The following is a 24,957-nucleotide window of genomic DNA, read 5'->3' on the forward strand; positions in this document are numbered from 1 at the left end:
TTGTCTGTGTCTACTTCGGGATGCCTTAATATATCTTAGATGAAGGAGGCATTGGGCTTGGGCTGTCTGTAGATGAGGTGAAAATTGACTCTGTATGTTGAGGAGAGTGGGGAGTGGCAGAAAAGGTTTTCAAAAGAGCCAATGGTAGCGACGTTCAGTTGGGTGCATGTCCATGATGCCTTGTGAATTATGGGAAGGGCTCCAGTGATCTTGTATGGATGGTCTCATTGTAAATGTTCTGTAACCATTGGGCAACTACTATGCATGCCAACGGGGTAGTGAGAAAGACTTTTTCAACCTTAGAAACAGTGTTAGCGCTCTGATGGAGAAGTGTAGCTAGATTGAATATGAAAAAAAGTAGAGATGCTGCAAATGGAGGGATGCCACAGAGGTTGACCTGGGCTTGGACAAAACTAAAACGAAGAGAAGCCCTCCTCTAGCGCTTCTCCAAAATTAAATGTTATAATATAGAGACTTTCTCGTTTTTAGGTTCCATTTGTCATTTTTATTCAGAATTCTATTGTGCTGTAAACAAATAGGGATTCCTTTTTACATCTTGAACATAACATATAAGTTGATGGGAAGACAAAAGAATGCAAAATTTAAATTGGTTTAAAGTTTTTCGTTGAGTTCACTAAGTTGCTGTGTCCCACGTTGTCACTTGAAAGTTGCGAAGCCTTAGTATAATTCACTCGACATTTGGGTTGATGGAGAGACAAAAGAATTCAAAATTTAGATTGGTTCTAAGTTTTTAGTTGAATTCACTAAGTTGCTGTATCCCACGTTGTCACTAGAAAATTACGAAGCCCTAGTTTAATTCACTAGGCAGTATTGGCCTCAATTTGAATTGGTTCAAAGTTTAGTCAATGTTGTCTTCACGTTGTTGCTCGAAAATTGCGAAGCCCTAGTTTAATTCACTAGGTAATATTATCCTCATTCACTAGGTAATATTATCCTCAACACGTGTTTTTCCGCCACATGGTTTATGGCGGTTCTTCAGGAGGAATTTGTAGGTAGATAGGCAAATGGAAAGATCTGAGAGGAAAAAGGTGGGAATAAAGAAAAAAATGGGCAATTTTGAACAGAGTGTTTTATGTTGACGTTTATACAGTCAATGTTGAGTTAGATACTTACAACTAAATATCAAATCTTGTTCATGTATATGATGGTTCCTTTGATGTAGGTAATATTATTAATTCCATCCGGTTTGGTCTGAAAGAGTGAAGAGCATCTAGTTTATATTTGTATCTCTGGGTCAAAGGTACTTTCCAAAAAAATCTAGTCATAATCATCCTTATTTGTTATACTTCAATAGTTCAGTATTATCTTCATGTACAACTGATTCCTGGATTTTGACAATGTAAATGAACTCATATGTTGCCTTGGAACAGTACGGTTTGGTTTAGTATCTAAGTTTGCTTATGCGGACTTTGAACTTAAAGACTGTTCGAAGCAACGAAGTTAGTCTAAATACCAAGTTTTCTTAAGAATTGTAAATAGTTGTAAAAGACCTTGCTTACCATGTGAACGGTGTTTTCCTCGCTCTCTCGATACTGTCTGATGTGGTCAGTGAACTCCACATGTTGTGAATGGGTTTCACATAGAGTCGCGTGCGGAGTGACGTCATGCGTGTGTCGCGTGCGGAATGACGTCATTCGCACGTTGCATCACGTGATGACTTCACGCGCACGTATCTAATGGTTGTTTATATTTTTAAGAGCGCCATATTTGCTTGATCCAATTCTAGTGTTCCTGTAGCCTTGTATTTGTTGCAAAATTTACAAAGTAATATAGAGGTAAATATCTCTTATTATGATTTACAAAAAATGACATATCTCCTGGTCTGTGTTAAGACCTGTATGGCAAGTGTCCATCATACAAATCCATCTTGCTTCTTGTTGTCGAAGTCTTAATTGTAGATTCCCTCCTCTTGGGGCCGGTTTCAATTTTACTATTCCGTAGAATTTTATCTGACTGATCTGAGAAGGATGATGTGATTCTGTGAAATGATTGGCTATTGGTGATCTTGTATCTCTGTTGGTAATAGCCCTGATATGTTCACTGATTCTTGTCTTGAGTTTTCTGATCGTGCTCCCAATGTATAATTTTTTGCATGCGCACTGAATGATATATATAACAAATTGACTATTGCAATTGATCAGCTGTTGTATGGTGAAGTTGGTGCCGTTGGGTTTGATGACGGTTGTTTTACCATTTTCTGCATATTGGCACATGGAGCATTGACCACATTTGTAATAGCCTTTGATAGGTTTTTGAAGCCACATTGTTTGTATAGTGGATTTTTCATCAGGATATTTCAACTCAAAATGTGACGGACTGAGCATTTTTTTGAGATTGCTTGCTTTCTTGAAAGTGATGGTAGGTTTGACTTCCAGGATCGGTGTAAGGTCAGAATCTGATTTAAGGATGTTCCAGTATTTGCTAAGAATTTTCCGAATGATTGAATTGTTAGAACTATAGTTCGTGGTAAAATTGATGGTTCTGTGTGGATCGATCACAGTTTTGTCGATTTTGGGTCTTACTTGTAACAACGATTGTCTGGTCCTAGTTGAAGATTTCTGATAGCTGTTTTTGATAAGTTTGTTTGGGTATCCTCTGGAGATGAATTTGCTCATTGTGGATGTTACTTTCTGTTTGAAATCATCAGTTTTTGAACAGTTTCTTTTGACCCTTAGTATTTCACCATAAGGTATATTGTAGATGATGTGTTTGGGGTGGCTGCTTGAAGCATGTAGTAGACTGTTAACAGATGTAGGTTTAGTGTACAGTGTTGTACAGATGGTATTGTTATCGATATAGAAGGTGATGTCCAAAAAGTTGATTGAAGTTTGACTGTATTCTGTGGTTAGTTTCAAATTATAGGTGTTGTGATTTAGATAGTTGAAATAATCTTTAAATGCTGTTAATGGTCCGTTCCAAATCAAAAAGATGTCATCAATGTATCTGGCCCAAAAAATTATGTTGTTTAGGTGTGTGAATGATTGATGTTGCCAGGCAAATTCTATCTCAAAATGGCCCATGTAGAGATTGGCATATGATGGCGCATATTTTGCTCCCATGGCTGTGCCTTGTATTTGTTGATAGAGAGTGTTGTTAAAGATGAAAATGTTGTTTTGAAGGGTAAATTGCAACATTTCTAAAATCATATTGTTGTGATCGTTGAGAGATATAGATCGTGTTTTCAAGAAGTATTCTGTAGTTAGAAGTCCTTTTTCATGCAAGATGCTTGTATAAAGTGCTGTTACATCCATTGTAACTAGCCAATAGTTGTCATTCCAAGGTATATTGTCGATCAATTGGATAATGTGCGTGGTGTCTCTGATGTATGATGCCAATGAATTTGCTAATGGTTGAAGCTGATGATCTATATATTCTGAAATGTGCTCTGTGATTGATCCAATACCATTAATGATTGGTCTGCTTGTTGGTAGGTTGATGTATTTCTTATGAATCTTAGGTAGAAAATATATTGTTGGAGTAATCGGATTAGTTGTGATCATATATCGGTATTCATCTTCATTAAGTAGTTCCAAGTCTTTCCAATGACTGCTCATGGTTTTCCATTGTTCGCTGATTTTGATGAATGGGTTTTCTTTGATTTTTTCATAACATTTATGATCTTTTAGATGGGTGAGTGCCATGTGTATATAGTCTTCTGTGTTGAGTAGCACAATGTTTCCGCCTTTGTCTGATGATTTTATGGTAATCTCAGGATTGTTCTTGAGATTATTTAATGCTTGACTTTGGTTGGGTGTGAGATTATTCCTTATCTTGAGTTTTGCATGTTGGTTCATTTTATTGTTGATGTAGATGTCTCTGAGTTCTTTTTGAACTACTTTGCAGAAAGTATCAATAACATTTTCTGGAGGTAAGATTGGTGTGAATTTGGATTTTTCTTTAAGTTTGGTTTCTTGTGCTAATCCCAATGGTATATTTTGTTCTTCCATGAACTTCTCCTTAGTATAGGGATCTGTCTCATCATTGATGTTAAGAAGATCGACTGTGAGTTCCACATGTTTAACTGTTAATTCCGATGGTACTGGTGTAATTTCAGTGGTGTGTCTTTTGATTTCCATATTTGCAAAATATTTCTTTAGTTTGAGTTTTCTACAAAAACTGTGGAGATCAACTACTGTGTTGAAATAATCATAATTACGACCTGGACAAAAGGTGAGTCCTTTATTAAGTGCTTGAATTAGTGGTGTCGTTAGTTCCAAACTTGAAAGGTTGATGACTAGGTCTTCCGTTGGGGTAATGGGGTCTGAGATCTGGTCTGTACTCTTGTTTTTTCTTCTATGTTTGCGTTTGATTCCTCCTCTCTTGCCACGTTTGGTTTTGGTAGAAGAGTCATAATAGGGTTTCTTTTTCCTGGTGCTGAATAATTCCTCATATATTTTTGTTGTTGAAATTCCTCTAAAAAAGAGGAAGAGGATCCAAATGAATTGTATTGGGATTCTTTGTTCCTGTTGGGAATTGTCATTTGAGATGCAGTGGGCAAGATTGATGGAGGTACGCTTCTTTCTTCCAATTCACTATCACTCACTGTGTCCGTATCTGAGGAAAGAGGAGTTGTAGCTGTTTTTTGTAGCTTGATGTATGCTGATCTGCCCCTTGATGTTGTTGTAGGTCTTTTATTGAATGTATAGACTCTTTTGAATTTATAGTCTAGTTCATCTCGCAAAAATTGTCTCTGTTTTTTAATCTTGATATCTGATGCGTATTTATCTATGATTTCATCTAGAATTTCATAATTCTTAAAAGTTTTCTCAGGAATATTTAGTTTTTCAATATTTTCTTTCACTTTGGTGATTTCTTGTATTAGCCGAATATGTTTTACTTTGGCATATTTGATTAATCTATGTATCATTTCGTTGGATGTGGTGGTAAGTAGTTGTTCCCAATCTTTGATCTCTTCTATATCGTCGTCTTCAAATGGAGGAAATATACAGACTCTTAGTCCTCGTGGTATGCGTCCTATCTGAAGGTATTTGTCTAAAGATTTGATTTCCCACCAGCAAGTAAGTTCTTGTTTGAGAAGTTTTTCTTGGGTTAAGAATAATTGTCTTAATGATGTATTATTGCTATCCGGTTTGGTTGTTGGATTTTCTGATAATCCCGAAAAGATGAGTTCCGCTTCTTCCTCTCGTTTTTCATAGTTCCTAATCATAGTGTCCTGACTGATGATATCGCTTATTGAGTTTCTCCTTTTAGAGCTGCCCACTGCTGACAGAATATATTGAGAAAGACTTTTTCAACCTTAGAAACAGTGTTAGCGCTCTGATGGAGAAGTGTAGCTAAATTGAATATGAAAAAAAGTAGAGATGCTGCAAATGGAGGGATGCCACAGAGGTTGACCTGGGCTTGGACAAAACTAAAACGAAGAGAAGCCCTCCTCTAGCGCTTCTCCAAAATTAAATGTTATAATATAGAGACTTTCTCGTTTTTAGGTTCCATTTGTCATTTTTATTCAGAATTCTATTGTGCTGTAAACAAATAGGGATTCCTTTTTACATCTTGAACATAACATATAAGTTGATGGGAAGACAAAAGAATGCAAAATTTAAATTGGTTTAAAGTTTTTCGTTGAGTTCACTAAGTTGCTGTGTCCCACGTTGTCACTTGAAAGTTGCGAAGCCTTAGTATAATTCACTCGACATTTGGGTTGATGGAGAGACAAAAGAATTCAAAATTTAGATTGGTTCTAAGTTTTTAGTTGAATTCACTAAGTTGCTGTATCCCACGTTGTCACTAGAAAATTACGAAGCCCTAGTTTAATTCACTAGGCAGTATTGGCCTCAATTTGAATTGGTTCAAAGTTTAGTCAATGTTGTCTTCACGTTGTTGCTCGAAAATTGCGAAGCCCTAGTTTAATTCACTAGGTAATATTATCCTCATTCACTAGGTAATATTATCCTCAACACGTGTTTCTCCGCCACATGGTTTATGGCGGTTCTTCAGGAGGAATTTGTAGGTAGATAGGCAAATGGAAACGGGGTAGGTCTGCAAACCTTCTCAATTATTCTGGCTTTTTAAAATGTTTTTCGGTCCTTCCTCGAGAAGGCAGTGGAGATCTTCATTCATTGACTGGATTGCTAGGTTGCCAGGGATGTTGAAGTCGCTGAGGAAGATGTTTTGTTGGATGTGTGAGAGACAAGAATTGAAATAATCAGAAAAAGCCAGAATAATTGAGAAGGTTTCCAGACCTACTATGCCGGTGAGAGGTGAAATTATTTTTTTTAATTTATTTAACATTTTTAAAGCGCTCACACAGCCCGCGGGCATCGAGGCGCTGTTACAGGAAGTGTTTTTGTTTATTTAGTTGCATAATTGTTTTTGTCTTATTTGCGTATTTATAACGTGCTTAAACACCGAGAGGTTTCTAAGCGCGGAACCAGGGAACAAACTTGTGTAGCTTCGTGTTGTCTTGCTTCCAAGGCGCACATGTTGCCGTTGAGCTATCCTCCCGGGACAAATTAAATGTGAAGGTGCCCAAGGAAGATTGTTGCAATGGTGTTGTCCATGTGTTGCTTGACTGCCTGCTTGTTCAGGCACCCCTCTCACTGAATAGTGCCTTGTATTCCTCAAGTAGGTCTTCCAGGTCAGATCTGTGCTGCTGAAAAGTGAATTCAATGAGCTTCAGTAGTGATTCTGTTGATTTGCAGGTGAATACAATGTTGTTCCCCACTCTTTCATGTATGCTATTAGTCTTATGGGATATCTCTGCTATAATTGTTAATTTATTTATTTATTGGCTTTCTGTGGTTACTCAATACAGTTAACCTTTTGCCATCACAATGTCCGTTAGAATTTTGAACTCATATAATGTTGTTTATTGACAACAAAAGATTTAAGTCTTTTATTCCTCATCAATCTGTCGAATCTTTTGGAATATATGACCTAGGAGTTTCACCAGGGCCATGGTGAGTGGAATGCGGTTTCTCATTTATATTTCTCTCCACCATTCTTCAGGTGTTCGCAAGCCATAGGTCTTGGTCACTTCCGTGATCAAGGACAAACTGGTTTGTTTCATGGCTGGACAGAACAACACCAAATGCTTTAAAGTTTCCAGTGTGGTTCCGTCCTGACACAGTCTACATAGGGTTGCTGTTTTGTGACCTTTCCTTCCACTTAGGTTCTCTCTGGTCGAGAATAGGGTTAAACGAAACCTCAGAAACCGGTCCCTATAATACCAATGCGGAAACAACTCCAAGTATCTTGGTAATGAATTCAATTTTATTGGTTCCACAAATGGTTTCCCATAGAATTTCAAGGGCTGCCGTTCCTTTAAGGATGGACATCCTATGCCCTTAGGCAAAACTGGATAACCACATGCTTTGTAGGCATAGATGCCCTCTAATCAGGCTGAATTCAGACTCTGGGACTTTGGGAGCACATTTACATATGCACCTTTCTCTATTACTGCAGAGACACGCAGGTTGTGTATTTAGACTTTGCAGATGGGAGGTTTTGTCTGCCTGGCTTTGGTTTCTTGGTGGATATCATATACCAAGACCATCTCATCTGCTCCTGATTCTTAGGCCTCGGGAGTGGTTTCCTCTAAGCAACACTGCATTTCCTCCTCTTTCTCACCAAATTCTATTGTGTCTCTATGATGTGTGCATTTGGTCGGGATCAGCGGACCTTGGAGAAGTGATGTAATTTGTTAAAGCTCCTGAAGGCAAACCCTCATGCAGGGCATTCTTGGAGATCATGTAGACTGCATCTGCAATGTGAGCATATGCCTCTAGAGACTGACTGCTGTGGGATTCCCTGTTTTTCTGGTGTCCTAGCCTGACGTGCCTTGGTGTGGGGTGGTGGGACGTCCCCGCAGTACATCATGTACGTGCTTGACCATGGGCGTCCTCTCTGGCTGATTGGTCTCCACTAACCTGACCTAGCTTTGACTCTAGAGTCAGCCAGTCGTAGTTTTGTGACATTTCTAGAATTTTCTGTACAGATTGCGTGGTTCCCTCAATATATTCCTGCAGAGCTTTAATTATGCGCAACCTTATGTGAGTTGTGCTCTAATTTCACCATTGGCATCAGTAAGTTAACAGGATTTGGCAAGGCGTCGTAGCCTAGCATGGATGACACTGAGGGATTCACCTTGTTTTTGGATTGCATGCCCTAGGTTCAAGCGTTCATAATCAGGATTTAACAATAGCTTGAAATGCGCCGACAGGGCCGCAGTTGCTGGGTCATCAACACCATCACTAACCCTATTGGGAAACAAGTAAAAAAAAGGTCATGCATGTCGACCCCTACTAGGTGGAGTAATGTTAGCTCTTTACCTCATGGTCTGTATCTAATTACTGCATGGAAGTAACTGTTGCAGCGGCCTAGCCACAGTGTCCACCACAAGCCTAGAGATGATGGGCCATGGTCTACGTCGAATTGAGTTAGAGGCATGAGATGGGAACTATCAGGCCTGGAATTGCAGCGGGTGGCGCTGCAGCAGAATCTTAGGAGCAGACATTCCGTCCATCGTTGTGTGGGTCCACTGGTGGGTGGATATCTGCCAAATTCTCACAGTTGTTTTATTTACTAGAGGGTGTAACGCACCATCAAGCTGCCCACCTCGTAGCGAAGCAGGCCTTCCCCCTCCTCATGTATCCTACCAGTGTTGCGAAGGGCCCGCACGTGAGTATGGTAGCAGGTATGGGTTGCAGACACCAGTGTCTCACAACTCTGCACACCACGCCATTATGCATTGCGAGTTGTGTTCCCCAGGTCAATGAAAGAGCAACAGGGAGACAGGTTGCCTGGTTGCTCTCTAGTAGAGACTTCCTGTTTGAGGGCAGAAGCAGACCTATTTATTAAAAAATACAGTGAAGCGTGATGATCAAGGTTCTCTTTCAGTTTCTTTTTGTAATATATTTCTGTCGAGGGCCTAATGCTTTTCTTTCTTCCTCCCACCCACCAAATCAAAATGACATTGTTCCTTTTGTGCCATGCCTGTGGTGTCTGTATTTTGTACGTGCTAACATGTTCCCATGTTATTCAGCAGATTTTCTTGCATTCTGGGGTTTGTTGCTTTTCTTTTTTCACTGCAAACCCAGAACTACAGGAACCAAAATGCAATAGAAAAGTCTTGACTGCATGTGCATCTCCCAAATAACATGGCAGTTAGCATATATGATGTTGGTTCGTAGATTCTGAATGACAGCAGAGGTTACAGGCCTGCCTAAGAAATCTGTAACAGGGTTAAATCTTGTCTGCTTCTGCACTTTCAGGGTGCATTGGGGTGAAGCTGGACTACCCCATGGTTGTTAGTGCTATAGTGGTTGGTAGATACTTCAGCTGCACTGTTTGTGGGTGATTGGGGAGTATTTGTACTGCCCTCTGCTCCTGGGCTCCATGCGGTACAGCTGAGTACTTAGGGGTCACTGTGTGTACTTGTGCAATCAGTGCACAAGTAAGTAGTAAGAAGAAGAAGAAGAAGAAGCAGTGTCATCAAAGGAAACAGCAGACACGTAAAGTGATTTGTATTTTATTGTGAACTAGCAAAAAGACATGATAATACACTCATCCATTGTTGAAAATCAGTGATCCCGTAGGTCGCTGTTCGGATTCGCTTATCACTTGATGTGCTTTGCACCTTGAAGGAAACTGCACTGAGAATGGGCTTGTGTGGCTGGCTGACATACCCCGGAGCAGATGTTGGGGAAAGCGAGAGTTGGTGTGCTGCAGCTTACTGGGACCTTCTGTGCTCTCTCCCCACCTGTCGCCTCACCCTGGCGTGGTGCAGTTCATTCCAGTGCAAATATCTCAGAAACGGTGCATCCTAGGGACTTGAAACTTGGTTTTCAACCTTTCAGCGTTGCCCGGTTCTTCTACGACCACATTGATGTTTCGCTGATTTCATGTGCAAAGTGGCTGAAATCCAGGGAAAGGGGTAGGGGGTTCAAATGTCATGTAGCCAGTACTGTCCGAAAAGTCCTAACAGTTAAGTATGCACAATTTGGTGCAGATTGGTGGAACGTGTGGAATTGTATAAGGAACAAACTACCAGATTTTCTGATTGGACCTTCCCTTTATTTTGGACTGTTATGCTTTGTTGTTTGGATCGCTACTGAATCACATTCACACTCCTCTTAAGAACATAGCATCCCTTGGCCCCCGTTACCACAAAAGGCAAAGGAGGTATATCTCTTAACTGTGTCTGTTTTACCTATATGATTGTGTCCGCTCTTGGTTTGTAGCAGTGTGAGGGCTGGGTGAGCATTTTAGCCTCGACACATCCTTGTACTCCTGCAGGGTAAAACCCACTTTGTCACAGTGACAAGTGCTACTTTTTACATTTTGCCACTCAGAATGCAGTTGAAATTGTGCCAATATTCATATGCCTAATACAGTTGAAAAAGTACCAAAATGAACAGTATTACAGTTGAAACTAAATGAAACTATCCAAACCCACACCCACATCGTACAAAATGCCTGCCTGAAATACTTGGCGCCTGATTTACAAAAGCGTTTTTAATCACAAAATCCCTTTGCAAAACACTTTGTAAATCAGGCCCCTGGCGTCTGCCACTAACAAATATGCTAGGCAGTCGGCATCCCTAAAAGGAGCGCTTCAATGCAGTGAGGCAGCGGGATAGGCTGTTAGGATACTGAGATTTTGGGATTCTTTTTGCGTATGGCGAATACTCATTGGTCAATGCAGCAGGTTTCACCCTGCAATAATGTAGTGTGTAGTGCTCTAAACAGGACATCTACTGCATTGCAGGAGGATTGAAGTTTGCTGCCACAGACAATCTGGACTCCAATGGCTTGATTGATGCCTTCAGTGGAATTTCATCAGGAAGTGGAGATATTTCTCAACAATCTATTCAGGTCTGTTCCTTTAACAAATCATTGTCTTTCAATCGCATTAATGGTTTATTTTATTTTTGTATATGTTAGTGAATGTACTTAGGTAAATAAAACTACAAACTTAAAATAACATATTTTCAACTTGATTACACTTCAATTTAACAGTGAGTTTAATATAGTTTTTATCTCAATTCCATTTGTATTGGATTGTTACTTTTCAGTACATTTCACAATAACTTATTTATTTATCACAGAACCTAATAACAGCATTACTTACAATGGGGTGTAATGCAATTCAGTATCAGGTAAAATCCCGCTAGAAATCAATCAAATACGCACCATACAAATGAAACTGGAATCCATATCTAAAAGCACAGTGTACCCTCCCCTTCTCTTGCCTTCCTCCATAAACCTCTAGTAACATGAAATAATGAAAATCAGCACATGCAGATGACCGGCTCGTGACCCATATATTGAGCCAATGGAAAGCCTTCAGCCGCCATATCCCGGGGTGGGGCATGCAGTCAACAATTGATGGACCGTATGTGGGAAATGAAATGTTCCGTCTTCCCTAGTAGGGAATCCAGAAATAATGAACATAGGGTCTAGAATCCCATGTAGGACCTTGAGCCAAGAAAGGACTTTACTCAGAAAACATTTAATACATTAGCACTGTCTTTTAGTACTCATTTGTTTCATGGTGCACAGCCAACCCTGGAAGTTACAAAGAGTTGATGAGGGTTACATTTATAAAGAATATTACAAAAAAGGAAGGAAACCAGGAATAGCCTGCAGCAAATTGGCCAACACAATGGGTAGATGTAATATTGTTTGCATGTCTAATTTAGTCATAACTCGGTGCCTTTTTATCTTTCTTTTATAGCTTGAAAGTGATGCATTACAGCTTGCAAACAGCAGGTGTCTGGACAAAATCGTGTCCATTGATAGCACTGTGGGAAATGACACTTTCTTTGTGGTGACATGGCAACGCGGCATTCCAAACATCAAAGTGGTTGCTCCCAACGGGGCTGCATATTTCAATGCTGCATTCATGGTGGACTCAGCAACCAGAACAGCTCGTCTTCAGATCCCAGGCACTGCTCAGGTGGGTAACAGTACTATCAATATGGCTGATCTTACCTACTGAGTGTTTCAGACTTTAGGACCACCCTGAATATTCCATTTTCTTATGTGGTCATTTTCATCTAAAGGACATGCATGCCAGGCTTTCTCATGTTATGCAGGATTTGCAATACACCATCAAAGCACGACTATGACTTTTGGCGCTGCTCTTTTAGTAGTAATGCAGCATTACTGGATATGTTGTAGGAAACAGCTGTTATTTTTTTAAGTGATAGTAAGATCACAATGGTGCTTTTGTGCACTAAATGTTCCTGCCTACAGAGACAACAAGTGCAAGCAGTAGGTTCCATCATTAGCAGTCATGGTGTTGGTCAGGCTTTTTCCCTCAATTCTGACTTCCACATATGGTGATGACAGATGAGTGATTCACTGCTCACGTGTGTCCAGTAGAGATTGTGGAAGCTGGAGAATTCCTGCGTTTTTTGGGCCATTCACTGCACACATGTGCTGAATCCCGCGTGACATCCACCTTCACACATTGGCGCATGTTGGAGGTTAGCAATGACCAAAATCATTAGCCCATTCATTTGCATGGAGTGTGCCTGGTGTATTATTCTGCATGAAAAGAACAAGTTACTTACCAACTGTAGCGTTCTTTCGATTGGATGTTCCTCCCACGTATTCCTCATTTTAGATATTCGTATCTTTCAGCTTTGCTGAACCAGCAAAGCTGGAAGATACGAAGGAGGACACAATCCATTCGAGAAATGCATTTATGTACATGACTTTGTGTGGAAAGGACATGAAAGGGATCCAGTATTTCATTTTATTGAACTGATAGAAACACAGTTCAATTACTGTCGAAAAGTGGAGCATCGCAGTTAAGTCAGAGACCATGAGAATCCATAAATTGTTCACAGCCAGAGAGTGGCTTGGACAGTTGCTAAATACTTCAGGCCAGAACTTTTAATTCCAAAGGTTTTCAATGGGACTGATGAAAAGCGCTTTTCTCCTATGAGCATTCATTTTAAGCAAGTTCCCACCCATCCACCCCTTTATCTTCCCCAACCATTGTTTGTGTGTATGGGCCGTCATTGCCCTATCGCAAGACACGTATAGCAAAATTCGTCTATCACCTGCATAAGTCATGAACAGAATCTGGCTTTGTGGTATCATAGTGACCACGGTTCCCAAGTACAGGCTAAATAAAAGTGGGCATAGTGATGAGCCTTGAGGAAAACGACAAGTTAGAGGGCAGAATTTCTCTCACATCTGCACATTGTCATGCCTCATGGAATGGGGTGTTCTCACACTGATGCAAGGTTTTCACCCCCGTGTGAAGTCATTACACATGGAGGAAGGAACCTTCATACCAAAAGGCGTGGGCATCTTTCTTCCATGCAATGCAATGCTTTGCAAGAAGCAGCTCTTCAAATGGATTGTGTCCTCCCACGTATTCCTCATCTTAGATATTCGTATCTTCCACCTTTGCTGCTTCAGCAAAGCTGGAAGCTACGAATATCTAAGATGAATACGTGGGAGGAACATCCAATCGAAAGAATGTTACAGTTGGTAAGTAACTTGTTCGTCTCCTCCTGTGTTGATTACTTGAATAGTATATATGCGGGCCCGTGTGAAAGTCAGCTGTCTTGATCAAGGCCGAAGTTTAAAATAATTCTGACCACATCTGACCTGGTCCTGTGCATTAGCTGCTGGTGGGAAGAGAGGGCTGTTTAAAAATGGGGAGCCCCAATATGAGTACACTGACAATGGCAAAAAGTGGCAGTAACAGAATTACTGCCAGGTTTACTGCTCTGCTGAATTATATGTAACTACAAATGGATGCTAATTCCCCTGGTGCTAATTCTACTATAGGATTTGAAGACACAAACCGGCAGTAATTCCTCCAACAATAGTTAGCACTGGAAAATAAAAGGAAAATTCCACCATATTGCAAGGTGGTGAAATACCAAAGAAAGACTGCCAAAACAGATGGTAATTCCACTCAAAACACAGAGGTAGAAGTACATGCATCCAGGTGATGAAAATGAACCTACAGGCCGTGAATGGGGTTGTAAAGGTGACACCTTTACCAAAAGCACTCCCAAACACCCTGCAGCCACTAGCAGTAACAGCACCACCTACTGTTCATTGAGCTGAATAGGTGTGTGTAGCAGTGGTTTCCTATTAGACAAACAGCAGAAAGGTGGATGGGGCGCTGGTTAAGGAGGCCATCACCCTTGGCACTCACTGACGGGCAGATAATTACACTGTACCACATAAACATGAAGACCATAACTGAGCTACTCACCATGATACATGCTGCTATGGAGAACAGATCAATATAAAAACAGCCAGCCAACTGCTATTGAAGCTTGTGTCAGCTCTGAACTTCTTTGTTGCAGTCATTTTCCAGCACACTGTGGTGACGTTAACTGGCTTGTTACAGCCCACGCTTTCCATAGTGCTAGGTGCGATTAAGCAGAATTCACACAAGTCATCTCCTTGCCCACCACCCTAGCAGAGGTAAATGCGACAGCTGCAACATTTATGCAGATGCCCAATTCCCAATTGGCATTGCAGAACTGGACTGTACACTTGTCACATTGGGGGGCTCACAGTTGTTGGAAGAGGTTTACTGGAACTGGAAACAACAACATTCTCTAAATGCACAGGTGAACTGTAATGCAGACATGACCGTGAGTAATTTCTCTGCCCATTTTGGGGTTCCAGCCATGATGCCATGGTGTTGCGAAACAGTTCACTACCTACATACATGGAGACCTGTAGGTCTCCATGTATATAACAACGGACCTGCACCAAGGATGAGTGGAAACACCATCCAGCCAATCATACTGGGGTCGCACATGAGAAGGGTAGGAAGGACTATCAGCAATATTCGTCTGTGCAGTGCACATGTAATGCATGCTCTGCCATATTGCTGCGCATGATGGACATGGCACATAAGAAGTGCTGCTTAACCCGAATACACAACTGTTAATAATAGAAGACTTTAATTACTGGCTTGGTAACACGTCAGACCCCACAGCAATGGCCTTAGAGGATGCACTCAACACTTTGGGGTTCCACCAAGCTGTTTCAACCCCTACTCACGATAAAGGACACACCATGGATTAGGTTGCTGCCCACAATGTTAACATTGAGGTCAGTGGCGTTAAGCCATACCCGTGGTCGGATCACCACTGCATATACTTCCAGATTAAAACTGAAAGCTTTGCCAAAAAAAACACGTACATGAGGGCCCCCATTTTAGTAAGGAATTTGAAGAATCTGAAAACCGACAAATTAAAACATTGGGCCTCCACACTAACCTCAGAAATTATGGAGGCAAACACTCTACAAAAAATGACTACTTCATTTATCTCCTTACTTAAGGAAATTACAGAAATACAAGCACCACTAAAGAAACAATTTTCTCCTATAGAATGTAAAGATAATAACTGGTTTAATGCAGATATCCAAGAATAAAAAATAAAAAAACAAATACTTTCATGATTCAAGAAAGAGACAAGATGCTCCTAGTTTGGAATCATACAAAGAAGTGGCTACAATTTATGAAGGGGCTATTATACAGGCTCAAAAAGATACATTCAACGATACCTCGGACAGTAGAGAATTGGTCAAGATAATAAAAGAGCAGGAATGCCCTAAGGGATCCAACAAAGCACCACTTTTGAAAGACAAGGCATGGTGCTCACTAATTCAGGAAGCTATGACAAACAAATTAGAAAATATTTAAAAAAGTATTGATGCAAAAAAAAAGACATTGAACACTACCTGAAACAAGTACTAAAGAGGTTGGTAGTCAACTTATTAGACAACAGGAATTTAATTTTCTACCAATCACAGAGTTAGAACTAGCAGGAGTTATTATACAACTAAAAACGACCAGCTGTAAAGAGGATCCCTGTTCGGCACTGATTATCAAAGAATGAGCATCCACCTTACTACCAGCTTTAACTAAATTTGTAAACACCTCGCTCGCACAAAACCATGTGCCAAAAGATTTGAAGGAAGCATGGATAACACTGCTCCTAAAAAAAACAACTTCATGCCCACTCACCCCAGCCAATTACAGACCAATCACAAACACACCATTCCTAATAAAGTTTCTAGACAGGGCTGCCTATAATCAATATTCAACATACTTCAATAACCATCAAATACTCTATAAACATCCGTCAGGTTTTAGGCAATATCATGGCACTGAGACAACCCTTCTCAACTTAAAATCCAAATTACTGGAAGCAATGGATTTAGGACAAACCTCAATGCTGATGATTCTTGATCTCTCTGCGGCGTTCGACCTGGTGGACCACTCAATCTTGGCCAAGCAGTTCAGTGGATTTTATCATTTCTAAGTGACAGGCAGGGCAGGGTAGCTAGTGGGGAGGCAGAGTCCGAACCAGTAACTCTACTCTATGGCGTACTGCAAGGCGCATGTGTATCTCCATGCCTCTACAACATTTCTATGATACCATTCTTCGATATGCTGAAACAAAAGGGCATTATATTTTCTAAGTATGCTGATGACACACAATGCGTCATTCCACTCACAGGGGTACACACTATAGATGAATTGGAAATCAACAAGATATATGACATCATCCAGATATGGATGGCAAATAACGGTTTAGCTTTAAACAACGATAAAAAGGAGCTAATGGTGGTGGGAAGAAAGAACAAACTAGGAACTTCGTTCAATAGTTTTAAAATTCAGACTGTCATATCGAGACTTTAAAGAAGGTTAAAACCCTGGGCATAATCCTGGATCAAACTTTATCTATAAAACCTGAAGTAAGCCATCTCATCTCGTCTTCCACCTACTATTTAAAGCTATTATCACACCTTCGGCCACTAATATCACAAAAAAATGCTGAAGCAATTGCCAGAGCTATAATCGGCGCCAAGATCGATTTTTGCTGCAGCTTACTCATAGGGGCCACACAAGTAGAACTCAATCTGCTGCAAGTTATTTAAAATAGTGCAGTGAGGATAGTGAAAGGTCTTAAATGGCGAGACCATGCATCTGACGATAGGAGAAGCCTGCATTGGCTACCTCTTAAGGCAAGAATTCAATTCAGACTGATTCTGATTGTTCATAAATGTTGTGTAGACCGCATGGAAACCTACCTAATGGAAGGTGTGATAGAAAAAGAGAGCCAGAGGACTCTGAGATCAAGCAATACCCACCTTTTGAAAACACAACAATGCAAATCTAGTATAACACTCAAGGGAGCCTTCAGCGTGGTAGCACCCATAGCATGGAACGCTTTGCCACAAGACTAAAGAGAAACAGAGTCTACGTATACCTTTAAAAAGAAAATAAAAACTCTGTTATTCTACTAGTCATCAGAATAATTAGAGGTCCCGGGCTTTGTGATAGTTTAGGATAATGCTGGCTCAGGTAGTTTTTGTAGTTCGTTTTTTCTATTGTTTATATGTGCTCCCAAAAGCCTACAGGGACCAAGGTGCGCGTTCAAAATTAAAAGTAAAGTAAAGTAAAATGCCACACTGTTTACAATAGGTTTTGTAGGGTAAGACATTAAAATAATCCAAAAGATGCCTTCAATGGACAAGAGAATTTTCCAATGCATTTTCATAATTTGTCAGTGCTATGCCAGTGTACACAACATTTGCATGCTGATTCTGCACATATATGCCCATGCTGGTGTACCTATTTATGCCAGTATTCCCACAGAACATACTCATGCTTGCTTGTCCCATAATGCAATTAATAATACTACAACAAAACATGTTCATGCTGGCTCTGCCAATATTTACCAGTCTTCCGAACAAAAATAAATTTCTGTTGGCTTTGTCTTAATGCCAGTATAAAGAAAGTCATGCAACAGTAAGACAACATGTCATTGCGCTGCACAAATATGCACCAGCATATAAGAACACTGTTGTATTTCACTTTGACACTGGTAAAAATTGCCATGTCACAATGAGGAAAACTGCCCTCCCCATCCCATGTAAGACCACTCATTATGTAGACTTTGCCCCTAATGAGAGTACACAATGTCATGCCACATTATGAAAAGATCTAGGCTGCCAACCACATTGAAGTACCTTCCACCTACCCTCAGCCCCTCCACCACATAATAACACACATCAAGATGACTTTGCCATTGCCCAAAAATGCAGCAAAACATACCATACCCATGTAACATTTTTTTTAATGTTCCGATGCCCCCTTGGGCCCCACCCTTCCGTACAAATGCACACACATGCATTCATACACATTCCACCAGTCAAGCAACCATACAGTTTCTGTCATTCACACACACACACAGAACATTCACACTGCATTCTCACTCACACACACACTCGCACATGCACACCATTCACACTGCAGTGAACCATAAATTCGTATTTACAGACGCTCCCTCGAACACATACATATGCACACTGACTCAGAAACTCCTTCACGTGCATCCATGCATACATTCATACATACAATCCTCGCACACATCATGCAGACACACAAACAAATCAATATTTTTTCCATTACCAGTTTTGCTCCCGACTCGACAAGACGCTGCTCCATTAGCTCCTCTCTAGGCCTGCAGCTCCTGCAGCTCCATGCAAACAGATACCAGGAAACAGGAAGAGCTTCCCGGTTCCTGACATGCGCTGAGGAGCAAGACAGCAAATCGTGCTAGTTTGCTCATTACTCCTCTCAAGTCTATGGAATGTGCTTTAAAATAAACCGTTTGGCTATGATAAAAAAGATTGTTGCAGACATTTACTTTCCTGAAGGGCGATACTCGGCAAACTAGTTAGTCACTCAACACAAACCACTTACATTGTGTCTGCCTAATGCACAAAAGAAGGTACTTCAAAGGATTGTGGTTGTACTCTGTCAAAAAGTGCCTTTTAAACTCAATATTCCCATTTTATATTATGTGGTCCAATTCTTTGATAGAATCTTAAATAACAATCTTCATATATTTGGAAATGATGTTTGCAAATATTCTTAGGGGGAAAGTATTATTATTTTTCGTAGGAAATCTTCAAATGTATTGGATATTTTATCTCACTAAATTTCCCACTATTTAACAGCGATGTCACCTCATATGTCCAATATTGTTTTCTTGTTTTACCAGGGATCGTGAACCCCCAAAAACAAACTTCTACATTATTGAATAGGATATTGTCCTCACATTAAACCTGCTAAAGCTAAGTGAACATTCTAAATAACATCTCGATGCAGAAGTGAATTATACGCAGCGGATTGAAAACACGCCTGACATATGTCCACGTGTATTCCGTTTCTGTACATGTTCACCATGTATTCTGTCAATCAGGGCTCAAGTCGAGGGTACAATCGGGTGGACGGAGTCCCCCCACTTATTTCCAGAGGGCACCTTGATATGCTAATTTCTGATGACGTCACATTCAGTTGGTATGTTCATGAGTCCCCCCCCGCTGCTATCAGTCAGGTATAGACAGATTCCTGCCTTCATAGATTTGAAGATTATAAATTGTAAGTGCTGGGTAACCAGCGACAATGGGCCTCATTACAAGGTCACCGGTAACCCGCTGGTGCCTTCAGCGGGTTGCCGCTGACCTCGAAACCCTGAATCTGCCACCTGACTTCCTGGTGCCACCAGGACATTACAAGTCCCGGCGGAGCGGGAAGTCAGGCGGAAGATTCAGTAAATTCCCATTCCCGTGGAGTCCTATAGAACTCCATGGGAGTGGGGAGACAGAAGCACCGGTACTGTTGCTAACCGGCACCTTTGTTTCCGGACCGCCACACTTCGAATGAGGCCTAATTACATCTTTAAATCTCTACTTAGCTGGTTAGTGGGCATTTAAAGTTTTTGGGTGGGCCTTGACTACCCAGATCCTACCCTGTGTACGCCTCTGCCGCACTGTCCCAAGGTTCAGAAAGTCTGAATTTGCCACTGATCCTTTTCCTACTGTTAGTGCCTTGCAACCCAGGAAATTAAGACGTACGCCAGAGGGAAGATACACGTCTTACTTTATTGATCTATAACTGCATATTAACTTGAATATCCCCGTAACTCGTCCCCGCTCCCACGTCATATCCCATGTGACCCTGGTCTCTGTCATAAAGAGACAGGGATCACTAACAACACCCCCGGACAAATGTCCTTGCTTCCCCTTAATATTCTTCTACTAGGCGAAGTGGCTTCCGGATGGTTCGCTGTGGCCGGACCTCCGTGTCACCATTCCTGGGCGAACAGGGGCTGTTGGCCGGCTCTGCCAAGTGGCGACGAGATGGACGTGGAGGGATCCACAGATCGTCCCTGGGTTCACGAGGTTCCGGATCAGGATCACGGGGTAGAGGCCTCTAATCCTCTCTGTTGACAACATCCATGAACAACAAACTGTTCGTTGCACTTCTTTTTCAGTGTTCGCAGCTGTTACCATGGTTCCCTTGATAGCTGTGACATGATAGGGGTTCAGAGCAAAACGAGAATCAGTTTTTCTTGCCATTGCCTGTTGTACCAGCACTTCGTCCCCTACATGAAACTCTTTTGGCCTGGCTCCTCTCCTTTCGTCTGTCTCCACTCGAGCTTTTTCCATCCGCTCAGTGTCTCTTCTGATGACCTCTTGGTCTGCTTCTAGCTGACTCACAGGGTGCCTCAAAATGTGGGTACGAACTTGATACTTCATCATCAGTTCCGCTGGGGTCTTATTGGTTGCCTCATGTGGTGTATTGTGGTAGTCCCGAAGTAGTTGACAGAGTGCTTGGTGAGGATCAGCTTCCTCAATGCAGGCCCTTTGTAGAGTTTTTTTGTTTGAAGCCATAAATCGCTCGCCCATTCCGTTGGCTTGTGGCTAGTGAGGTGTGATCGCCTGGTGAGCAAAACACATATGTTTCTCAAAAGTCGTGAATTTGTGTCCACTGAATGGAGGTCCATTGTCGGACTTGATGATGTCTGGGATCCCCCACTCCCTTACTACCTCATCGACGATCGCTGAAACTTGAGCAAACGCTGTGGATGTTGTTTTCTTCACTATTGGAAATCTCGAGTATTCATCTATGGACAATAACAGGTATTCCCCCGACTCGAGGGGACCAAAGAAATTCACGGCCACCTTTTCCCAGGGGTGCTCAGGGATCTGCGTTGGCTGGATTGGGATTGTTGCCTCTGCGTTGGCTGTGCATTGGCATGCTATGCAATTTCTCACCCACCGGTCGACCATAGCGTCCAGGAACGGGAACCACACATGACACTGGAGCTGCCTCTGCATTCTAGGGGCCATATGGTATCCTCCTACGGTACTCCTGTCTGCAGGTCTTAGGTTAGCCGGCTGCACCGCTGCAATGAGCTCACCCTTATCTTGCTTGGATGTGGTGCTCCCTGACATCTGGGTTGCTTGTGCGTCCATCCTTTCAAAGATCCTGGCCATTTCGCTGACTTCATCGATGGAAAGCAGCTTCTTGAGTGTTTGGGATAGACACCCCTCAGTCACCCCCAGACGTATTGCTTCATCTAGCGAGAAAGCATGGAACTGGCAGTGTGCCCCTTTGATCCTCAGACGAGTGATGAATTTGTCAACTGTCTCTTCTCCCCTTTGGGTACACTGATTGAACAAGTACCTTTTGTAGTCTCTGTTGGGCTCAATCACAAGTCTTTTGTTGAGGGCTGTTATCAGTGCTGCGAAATCGGGCTGCTCGGCAGAGGGGATAGTCTTAAAGAGTGTCTTAACCTTGCTGCCCGCAATGTTGAGGAACATATTATGTAACTTTGGAGAGTTCTCCTCATCCGCTGAATTGATAAAGTTATTGAAATCATCCAGCCATTCCACCCACCGTGGGCCTTTGTCTGCCTGCAGGGTCTAAGCGAACGTTGGTGGCATACGCCATGCGGTGGCTGTGGACCTCGTAGGAGGGTCTGCCATGGCAGGGGGTTGAGGTGCCGGATCAAGTAGTGAGCTCATGGCGGCGACTAGGGTGGTTGTGCGTCTGCGCTGTCTGGTGTGTGTCCCCCTCTAGGCGGTGGATGTCAGCAGTGGCCCCTGGTGGCAGGCAGCTAGTCTAAAGGAGCTGGTGTCCTTGGCACGTGGAGGTTGTAATGGCCTCAGGGAGAGAATGCGCCGTACTGCACACACTGTTGTTGGGCGTGACTTCGGAAGCCCAGGCAGTCCTGACGGTGGAGCCGATCCCAGTGTGGAGGCTCATGTGAGTGGGGGCTGGCTAGGCCCACATGGGTAGGCCAAACAGTGGATGGCCCACTCGAGCGGGGTGTCTGGGGAGCTGCGTACCAATTTCCAGGCTTGGGACAGGGTGAAGGGCCCACCCACCTTCTGTTGTCGTTTTCACTTCCGTGCTCCAGCATGTGGAGGTTTACGGCCACTGGCAGAATGCTGCGTGGCGAACGAAATGGAGCTCTTCACGCTGCTCCAGCTGCGTGGAGCACGAGTGCCTCCTGCGCGAATGGGGGCCGGGGATCAGACCTCGCAGCATCGGCAGGATCGCCCGATCTGCTCAAGGAAGGCAGTTGTGGACGCAGCCTGGAATCAGCTGCTGGAGCGGGCACAGCGCAGTGGGTTCACTCGCGTGCCGGTAGGAGGACGCTGGTGTTTGACAGAATTCACCACGTCGCCAGTTAAGGCCTTTGGGGTCCAGGAAATAAAGATGTACACCAGAGGGAAGATACACGTCTTACTTTATTGATACATACCTACCTACATACTAACTTGAATGTCCCCATAACTACTCCCCGCTTCCACGTCATATGCCACGTGACACTGGTCTCTGTCTTAAAGAGACAGGGCTCACTAACACCTACTGTGCCACATCTTGCTGGAATGCAGAAAAAAAATCATTTGGAGTGCAGCCTACAGACGTTCAGAAATAAACTGAGCACCAGGCTATTTATTTTTCTTTGCGGATTTGTTCAATTTTTTACATGTTTGTCTTCTTATGCCCATGATGCCTATGATTGATACCGGCACTCTATAAAACCCCCAAAAATAAAACTGGTTAGCACAGATTTTTACCACATCATACCAAGTAAATTTGTGGGATTCCAATTATATTTGGTACAAATAAGGAATAGCGTAGCTTTCGAATCTCTCACTAAAATTGGCTTATTATGTAAGATACCATTTAACATCTTGCATGACACATGCCATTGTGGATGAGTTCCTGAAAATGTGTATTATTTTACTTTATTAGCAATTTTTAAAACAGCATAACACTCTCTGTCATGACCTAATTACAGACCCATTTCCCATCTCCCGTTATTTGCCGAAGTACTTGAAGTACTAGCAACCACAAAATTACAATCACATAGTGGAACATGCAACTTTTCTCATGACAATCTTATTTCTGCTCACCTGTAGCACAGAAACAACCCTGATAAATAGACACAAATTAATTCCAAGAATCCATGGCAATAACTACAATGCTGTCATCCTATTAGTAGTTCTATCGGAGTATCTATCCTGTTTGGTGGCCTGGGACATTTCACCATGTGTCATTTCTATGGGGGTCCACCCCCTTAAGCCCATGCTCTAGCACATGCCCATCCCTCATTTCCCCAACCCGTCATTCTGCCCACCCCCATCTGCTGCAGTAAAATGTGGTAAAATATCCCACCCAAAAATGCTGTCAGTTAGCTGTAGCCAGTTGGGGGCATACCGCAGGATCCTCATTGAACGACCCTGGGTAAAGAGGCAAATCATTACTATGGGAAGGGTTAGGCACTAGCTGCTGAATGAATTTGCGTAGCACTGGGATGATTCTGTGTACTATATATGAGAGATGTATAGATCTGCCGCAAGGTTGGGAGGGAGGTGATGCACACACCTCGTCTGTTGGCAAATTGGTAGTTCAACCCAGAAACCTTGTGTCCAATTCCATCCCTGATGTCTGACAGTGGTCTGGGGGCCCAGTTGGGCTTGAAATGTCTGCCTATTGACACAGGCCCCACCCTGTCTGCGTCTCTGCCCCTTACTGTACCCCGGAGATGCAGTGAACCAAGCCAACAGACCAGACATCCCAAGCCCAAACGGGCTCCCAGACCACTGTCAGACATCAGGGACGGAATTGGACCTCCCACCTCAACCCAATAAGGATGAATGAGAACCAATCTTGATGCGCTAAACATGGTAACCACCAAATCAACTACTATAGCCATTATAAGTACCAGGATGGGTCAAAACACGTGTCGACTGACCACTTACACTATTAATTCAAGATTCTACCCTCCTGGAAAACCTGATTCTGTATTCTTTTAAGCGCAAGGTATTCAGGTTCAACTACCAAATCATTACTATGGACAGAACCGCAATCAAGGATAGGACATGGTAGGTTTAACTAGGTCAAATCATGTCCAGACCCAGATTGACTTAATACAGGATGCTACAAGGCTCCTACATATCGCCATTACTCTTTAACACCTACATGCATCCAGTAGCCTCAATCCTAGATAGCTGCACACATTCATCGCAACTATATGCAGCAAAAAAACAATTCATTTTCTCGACAAACCCCAGTCATAAAACAATATAATTGTTGACTGCATCATCACAATACAAAAGTGTTTGGTAGACTGTTTTAATACAGGGACAATGTTAATCATAAACTCAGCGGCCAAAACTATTTGGATATTTCTTTCACATGGCTAGATACTCTAGATCGCTAGCCTGGAACCCGTTGACAAAGCAAAATACCTCGGAACCATATTGGTCTCAATCCTATCTAAGCTTCATGCAAACATTCATCATCTTCATCACGACAGTTTACATTGGATAGTCCTCCATAAAACAGGAACAGCATTGTGAAAACAAGAATGATACAAAAGAGAAAAACCCTAAAGAGTAATAGTAGCAGTTCAATAAACAATTATTGCAAATAAAACTCATCATTACATAAGCAAAAACAAAATGTAAAAAAAAAGGTTTGCATAAAAGCATCTCCAAATCATTGAATTACTTTCATAAATAATCTTGCAAGAAAAGTGTCGCCCTGTTGGACCACTTTAAAAATGCTTTTACAAAATGTCGAGTTGTTATACCTTTTATATT

The 24,957-nt window shown here is 42.1% G+C and overlaps 1 protein-coding gene across 1 annotated transcript in view; it reads left to right on the forward strand.

The window, feature by feature from the left end:
• LOC138541042 (calcium-activated chloride channel regulator 1-like) overlaps positions 1-24,957 on the forward strand; it is a 311,873-nt gene that overhangs the window by 232,560 nt on the left and 54,356 nt on the right. Inside the window, exons 9-10 of the mRNA XM_069641725.1 lie at positions 10,751-10,857; positions 11,720-11,941. Coding sequence (XP_069497826.1) covers positions 10,751-10,857; positions 11,720-11,941 — 329 coding nt within the window. The remainder of the gene's footprint in view (positions 1-10,750; positions 10,858-11,719; positions 11,942-24,957) is intronic.

Source organism: Ambystoma mexicanum, chromosome 1q, assembly GCF_040938575.1.
Source record: "Ambystoma mexicanum isolate Mex_15411 chromosome 1q, UKY_AmexF1_1, whole genome shotgun sequence".
In the NCBI taxonomy this organism is placed as follows: Eukaryota; Metazoa; Chordata; class Amphibia; order Caudata; family Ambystomatidae; genus Ambystoma; species Ambystoma mexicanum.